Source organism: Tupaia chinensis, unplaced genomic scaffold (assembly GCF_000334495.1).
Source record: "Tupaia chinensis unplaced genomic scaffold, TupChi_1.0 Scaffold000222_1, whole genome shotgun sequence".
Taxonomy (NCBI): Eukaryota; Metazoa; Chordata; class Mammalia; order Scandentia; family Tupaiidae; genus Tupaia; species Tupaia belangeri.
In genome coordinates this window covers 71206-79463 of record NW_006159697.1, presented here as the reverse complement: position 1 = coordinate 79463, position 8258 = coordinate 71206, and the positions used below count along the sequence as shown (strand labels likewise).

Sequence of the window (8258 nt, the reverse complement as noted above, 5' to 3'; positions counted from 1 at the left end):
AAAAAAAAAAAAAAAAGATTCTCAAGAAACTGTTCCATGGGACTAGCGGTCAGCATAATGGCTATGTCGCTGAACTCCTATGTAGCTAATCGCAGTTCAAGTCCCAGACCCGGTGGCTTAAACTCACACTGAGTGCATGTGTATGCGTACCCAGGATCCCAGGGGGAGAATGGAGAAGGGATTGTGGTATGCGTGCCCAAGATCCCGAGGAGAAAATGGAGGACAAGGGACTGTGGAGTGGTCATCCCTGCTGTGGGGTGATTTCTCGCTTTCTGTCTCTCTGTCTCTGACTTTCTGGTGAGCTCACGTGCCCTAGAGCAAAATTCTCTCCCCCGCCCCCCCCAAAAGAAACTTACTTTAGATTAGTAACTATAGCATTTTTTACACATTTCTGTTTCTTGAAAGATCAAAATCTGAGTTGGCTAGTAATCAGTCATTTTTCACTTTGTGATACACTTTACCACACTAACCTGTATGCCTTCAGAACTTCTGTTGAACTGGGGTATATGGACACAGACATTGATGGTATGATCTGATTATTAGGTTTGTGGCTAACCAGAGGCAGATTTATTTTTGTAGAGCTCTGTGAAGTATCCAGCCTTTCTCCATTAATTGTGTATAACCCATGATGTGGACTATTAAGGCTGGTAACACTGTGTATGCTTGACTGCTCAGTAGACTTTGGAGAAGGAGTGGCTGTAGAAATGGCTGTAGAGGGAGAAGAGGCAACAGAATTATCAGTCTTTGTATGAATAGCTGGGTGAATATTATTGACTTTGTCACAGGTTCCAGTACCCACATTGTCACTGACTTTTCCAGTGAACGAGGCAGAGAGTTGGTGATTGTCTGCAATTAATACATTTGGTGACACAGAATCTCCATTGTTGGGACTGGAAACTGTATCTGCCATTACCTGATGGACATGATTAGAAAGTCTCTTGACACTAGCATAGCCATTAGATGTGTCTCTAGCATGCCCGCTTATTTCAGGCACCAAGGATTTATTTCTTGAAGGCTTACTTTCTTTGGTAATAGTAATGCCTTGTCCACCTGAGGTAGCAATATGAGGACAGAGGTGATTGAGAGCATCCCCTTGTGGTACTGAATTACTAGGCAGAGTGTCATGTCCATTCCGATTCTGAATACCAGTGCTAGCTGCCGGGAGATACTGGTCATTCCCAGTAGAAAACAGAGATTGTTCAGCATTAGGTCCTGCCAAATGTGAACTCTGACCTTTATGAAGCCCCTAAAAGAAAAAGGAAAGAATGAGAATTAGTTTACATTTACTATACAAACTCAGGATGCATACGTGGAATAAAACCAAGGAATAAAATGTTAAATAAAAGCTAATCCACAAAACAAACAGCTAAATGTGTATCACATTTAACACAAATTCTAAAATTTAAAAAATAGCAACTGGTTAAAATGGTTATTTTCTAATTTTTTTTTTTTTTTGGAGAGATTTTTGCTATAGGGCACGTGCACTCGCCAGAAAGACAGAGAGAGACAGAAAGTGAGAAATCACCCCCCAGAGGAGATGGCCATGCCACAGTCCCTTCTCCATTCTCCTTTCGGGATCTTGGGCACACACACACACATGCACTGGGCTAAAATGGTTATTTTTTTTTAAATGATCAATCCTGTCTACTTAAGTCCACTTGATAGTGTCCAAAAATATTTCTTCAAATAAGGCTTTGAGAATTAAGAACGTTATACTGTTCAGTTCTGAAAAGTACATTTTCTTTCACTGTTCAATTATGAAACATACTCTTTCTACTTCCTTTCTTCCCTCCATCCCTTCCTCCCTCTCTCTCTTTCTTTTTTTTCTTTCTCATTCATTCTCTTTCTTTTCGGAGAGATTTTTGCTATAGGGGCATGTACACTTGCCAGAGAGACAGAGGGCAAGAAATCACTCCTGGTGGGGATGGCGATGCCACAAGCCCTTCTCCCCATTCTTTTGCCTGAGATCTTTCACACGCACATACACGTGCCTGGAATGAGTCCTAAGCCACTGGGTCCAGGACTCAAACTGTAGTCGTCTATGTGGGAGTCCACAGACATAGCCGCTAAACATTTGCTGGCCCCAAAACATCCATTTTCATCTTTAAAAAAAGTATCTCTTAATTTAAATGGGGAGAAATGCACATAAAATCAATACTAACTAATCAATGGACAAAAAGAAAGCGAGACACTGATCTATTATTTGTTTTCAATTGTCCATAAATATATTTATTAAACTTTTAAAATAAGATATACTTACGGTAGGCAACATCTGGGAGGGGATGAAATGTGGGCAGGAGGAAATCAACGGAAAAAGAAAAAAAGCAAACATTTGACAGACACAAAGATGGAAAATTATCTGTTGATGACAATGTCTACAATAACATGTTTGTACTAATACGCAATATATTCATGATGGGAAAATCCACTTTGTATGCTGTAACAATATAAAGATTAAATGTAAAAAAAAGAAAAGAAAAAATACAATAAACTTACATAGCATATCTAGCAGCTATTCTCAATCAAAGGCAAAAATATTAAACCTGCAAGGTATTTTTAGGAATATCTTACTTCCTTTTCTACTCTACCCTCTTGCTGGCAGTCATTCTAAGTTCTCTTTTAGTAATAGCTCTTCTCCAATTCACATAATTTGGAAAATATACTGATATGTCGATATTAAAATGTTTTAATGGGTCAATTTGCCAGTTAATATTAAGTTGATGTATGTTCCAAATCCCAGCAAGGTGACCAATAAATAAGAATAGATTGTAATGTGACCATTTCCTATAGTAGGAAGGGTGTTTTCTTTCTCTTCCCTGTCTCTTTGGTAAGTACCAGTGCCACCAACCACTATTATTTTTTTTTTTAAGAGAGATTTTTGCTATAGGGTATGTGCGCTTGCTAAAGACAGAAGGACATAAAGCAAGCAATCACTCCCTAGATAGGATAACCATGGCACATTCCTTCTATTTCATGTTCCTCTCGGGATTTTGGACACACACAAACAAACCTGGTATGAGTTTCAAGCTGCAAGGTATGGGACTTGAACTGCCATTGGCCACGTGGGAGTCCAGCAATGTAACCACTATGCCATCTCCTGGTCCTACTACCAATTTTTTTTTTTTTTTAAAGACTTTTCACTATAGGGCACATGTGCTTGCAAGAGAGAGCTAGAGACAGAAATTGAGAAATCACTCCCTGGGAGAATGGCCACACTGAAATCCCTTCTCCTCATTCTTATCTTGGAATTCTGGGCACATGTGCAAGCATACACCTGACATAAGTGTTTTGTTTTGTTTTTAAGAAATAATTTTACTATAGGGCAAGTGCGCTCACCAGGGGGCCAGAGAGAGACAGAAAGCAAGAAATCATCCCCTGAGAGGATGGCCATTCCACAATTCCTTCTCCTCCATTGTCCTCTTGGGATTATGGACATGCATGCACGAAGTAAGTAAATAAAAAAAGTTTTCATCACAGGAACCAGCAGATGACCTGGTTGCCATGCTGGACTCCCACATGGCCAAGCACAGTTTGAGTTCTGAACCTAGCAATTTGCTTTCTCACTCTCCTTCTCTCTAAATAATAATAATAATATTTATAATGTTATTGTTATTATAAAAAATTCATCATTCAAATTGCATAACATATTAATCCATTAGAAAACAGAGGCTAGTAGGTAGCTTGGTGGTTAAGGGTGCTGGACTCCCACATGTTCAATCATGGTTTGAGTCCCAGTTCTGGAAGCTTGCTTCCTCACTTTCCTTCTCTCTTTCTCACTCTTGTTCCTCTCTAGTCAAATTTAAAAATAAATAAATTAAATAAACTAATTCTTAAAAAAAAAAAAAAAAGAAAGCAGAAGGGACAGGCAGGGAGTGTGGAAGTTGGTAGTTAAGGTGCTGGAATTTCCACATTGTTGACTGCGGTTTGGGTCCCAAACCTGGTGGACCTGGTGGCTTGTTTTCTCACTTTTGCTCTCTGTTGTTCTCTGGCAAATTCTTGTGAAAATAATAAATAAATAGATAATTCTTAAAAAAAAAAAAAAGCAGGCAGATAAAAAAATTAGATAATCCTATTAGTTACTTAGCTGCAGACTAGATATTTTGAGTTATAAATTTAGAGAAATCCATGGTGTAGTGACAACAAAGAAGAATATTGAAAACCAATTGCAACTTTGAATGTACTCCCCAATCCATAAAGTTTACACAGATGAACTATGAATCCCTGAACTATTAGGTACAAAAAGAAGAATCCTAGAGAACTAAGAATAACAACAACTACAAAGACAATGGCTGAACACTTCAAGGAATGAACTCAAACAAGTTACTAAAAAAGGGAAATTACAAAAACAAAAGTAGATCAGGGCCAGCAGTTGGCGCAATGGCTATGTTGTCGAACTCCCATGCAGTTGACTGTGGTTCAAGTCCTGGAGCAGGTGGCTTAAAACTCACACCACACTTGTGTGCGTGCATTCTCAATATCCTGAGAGGAGAATGGCAGAAAATGGATTGAGTTATGGCTATCACCCCTTGGGAGGAATTTCTCGCTTTCTGTCTGTCTCTCTCATTCTTTCTGGAGAGTGCACATGCCCAATAGCAAAAACCTCTAAAAAAAAAAAAAAAAGGAAAAGTAGATGTTCCAACAGGTGGCATAGTGGATGGGGGCATTAGACTTACATGTAGTCACCTATAGTTTGAGTCCTGAACGCAGCAGTTTGATAATCACACTGGGCATTTATACATGCACAAAATTCCGAGAGGAGAGGAGACTGCTGTGTGGCCATCTCTGGGAAATGATTTCTAACTTTGCCCCCTCTCTGCTTCTCTCTGTATTTCTCCAAAGAGCACATAAGTCCCATGGCAAAATTCTTAAGGGAAAAAAAAAAGTAGGCACAATGTAGTATTTAAAATGATCAATATCCAATAATAAAGTTGCTTAATAGGAAAATAAAGTAACCCTTCAAAACTGTACTTGAAGACATCAGGCAGAAAACTATCAAATTAATAAGGAAAAAAAATTTAGAGGTTTTTTGTCTTAGTGTGTGTGCTCTCATCAGAGACAGAGACGGTGAGTGGGAAAGTGAGAAATCAACACTCGGGGAGGGGGATGGCTATACCTCAGTCCCTTCTCCTTTTCATCTTTGGATCTTGGGAACATACACACATGTGCCCAGAATGATTTTCTTTCTCTTTTAAAAGAGATTTTTGCCATAGGGTATGTGGACTCACTGAGACAGATGAAAAGCAAGAATCACGCCCTAGGGAGGATGGCGACAATCCCTTCTCCATTCTCTTCTTGGGATTTTGGGCATGCATGCACATGTATCTGATGTGAGTTTGAAGCCACTGGGTCCAGGGCTCAAACCATGGTAGTCTATGTGGTAGTTCAGTGATGTAACCATTACGCAACCTGCTGGTGGTCCCAGGGCCCAGCATGGTTTTTCAAACCACTGTACCACTACCCAAACCACCGTTAGTCATGTGATAGTCCAGTGATATAATTGCTATGCCATCTGCTGGCCCTGATGAAAAATTTTAACTTATAAATCCAAGAACTCCAGTATATGCTACATATGATAAGCTTGAAAAGCTCTACACCTGACAGATCATAGTCCAACTGCATAAGTTAGACAAAGAGAAAGTCCAAAAGAAACAAAGAAAATAAACACTATAACAGTAAATGAAAAAAATGACACAATAACCGAAACTGGGTACCAGGAATCAGTGTATGATATATTCAAAATGTCAAATACAGATATAAACCAATTCAGAACTCTATGCTAAGTAAAAGTGTACCTCAAAACTAAAGTTAAAACAGATATGTCCTAAAGCACCTGTTAGTACTAGTGAAATAAACATAAAAAATGAATATGTCATCTGGATGAAAGGAAATAACATCAGATACTAAAACAGATCCTAAAGCAGATTGGTGGTTGTCTGGGATTAAGAGGAGGGGGCAATGAAAAGTGACTACTTACTATGTAAAAACGTTTCTTATACAGGCGGTGAAAAAACTGAAACTGGAGAAATGGTTACTATATTGAACAAATCTAGGGAAGTTAGCCATGATATAAAAGAGAAATTTAACAGAGATAAGCACCACAAAAGAACCAAACTCCTACTAAAGTATTCAATATAAGAAATGAAAAATACTGTGAAAAACATGAACAACAGACTGTATAAGGCAAAAAAAAAAAAAAGAATTTCAAACCTAGAATAGAGCTTCTGAAATAAGTGAATCAGATAAAGAAAAAAAAGAATAAAGCAAATCTGTGAGACCTCAATGATAACATGAAGCAAACATATGTGCAATATATGAGATTCAGGAGACTTATTCTGAAAAACAGGAAAACCTATTTCATAAATTAGTAGCCTGGGACTGGCAGGTGGCATAGTGGTTAAGGGCGTTGGATCCCCACATGGACAACCATGGTTCGAGTCCTAGACTTGGTAGCTTGCCTTTTCACTTTCCCTTTCTCTCTCTGATCAAATTTTAAAAGAATAACAAATAGAAATAAATAAATAAATCTCCAAAAAGAAATGGCCCAAATACCTAATTCTATGAAGCAATAGGGACACCCAGGTTCAGGAAATAAAAATTTTATCAAAAAAATTCAACCCTAAATAGAACCTTTCCAAGACATATTTATGGTCAAACTGTTAAGAGATAAGAGATACTAAGAGAAATGCATCAAGACAAGTATAACGAAACCTCCATTACACTAATAGAAGCATTCTTACCAGAAATCTCATAGGCAAGAAGAGAATGAATACAGATTCAAGGAGATGAAAAAGAACTCTCAGACAAAAATACTATACCTTACAAAGCTATCCATCAGAAAAGGAAATAAAAATAAAAATAGCCTTTCTCAGGAAAGAAAGAAGAGTTCAGAACTACTTGACTGTCTTGAAAAAGAATACTTAAGGGAGTACTACATCTAGAAACAAAAGGAAGACAATATCATAAAAATATGCGAACGTATAAAATTCATTGGTAGGAACCAGCAGTTAGCGTAATGGCTAAGTCGCTGGACTCCCACGTAGTTGACCAAGGGTTGCGTCCCAGACCCGGTGGCTTAAAACTCACACCGGGTGCGTCTGCATGCATGCTCAAGATCCCGAGAGGAGACTGGAGGAGAAAGGATTGCGTCGTGGCCATCCCTCCTGGGGGGGGTGATTTCTTGCTTTCTGTCTCTATGTCTCTCTCTCTGTCTGGCAAGCACATGCACCTTATAGCAAAAACTTCTCAAAAAAAATGTTCTGAATAAACTATAGGTTAGCCTATAAAACAACTCTAAAAAATTGTTTAAAATACAGAAATCATGTAAAAATATTTTGATTGCAATAGAATAAAAATAGAAATCAATGAAAGGGTAAACAGAAAATATACAAATTCATGGCAAAAAGTTTGTTCTTAAACACTACTGAATAAGTGAAAAAAAAAGGAAAAAAATTAATTTATTATAAGAAATGAAACTAAAGTATGAGTTATTAAAACCACTGGAATACACTAAACTCAACACTAAGACATAAACTGATGGATTTTTAAAAAGCTGCTCTTTTGAACATATAACTACAATTGACACATTTGCTAGACTAATTAAGATGTAAAAAGAATAAAATTAGAAACTAGAAAGGTGCTCTTTTCATAAGGGGCCTCAGGTAATCTTTGAAAATGGTTTGCTCTTAAAGTCAAGAAGTTCAAATCTTTGTGTTCACTTTAAGAACATTCATGAAACACCCAGGCCATCAAGGGTATGCATATCCAAAAAGTCACCAAGTATCTGAAGTATGTCACTTTTTCAGAAGCAGTATATGCCATTCCATTGTTACAATGGTGGAGTTGGCAGATGTGCATAGGCTAAACAGTGGGACTGGACACAAGGTTGGTGGCCCAAAGAGGGTGCTCAATTTTTGCTGTACATGCTTAAAAATGCAGAGAGTAATGCAGAATTTAAAGGGTTAGATGTAGATTTCTCTGGCCACTGAACACATTTAGGTGAACAAGGTACCCAAAATGCACCATTGTACAACACTCATGGTTGAATTAACCCATGTGAGCTCCCTCTGCCACACTAAGATGATCCTCACTGAAAAGGAGCAAATTGTTCTTAAACTGGAAGAAGTCACACAGAAGTAAAAGATATCCCAGAAGAAATTGAAGAAACAAAAACCAATGGGGGCGGCAGCAGACCCTCGGCAGCAGGCCTGGGCCTGCCCTGGCGGGCCTGGGGCCGCCGCGCGTGCCGGACGTGGGGGCTG

At 38.4% G+C, this 8258-nt stretch overlaps 1 protein-coding gene across 1 annotated transcript in view; it reads right to left on the bottom strand.

Moving 5' to 3' along the window:
* LOC102494740 (lysine-specific demethylase 6A-like) overlaps nt 1-8258 on the bottom strand; it is a gene marked incomplete at its 5' end in the record, with an annotated part of 148416 nt that overhangs the window by 83344 nt on the left and 56814 nt on the right. The window contains 1 exon segment of the mRNA XM_027771538.1: nt 471-1246. Within this exon segment, the coding sequence (XP_027627339.1) occupies nt 471-1246 (776 nt within the window).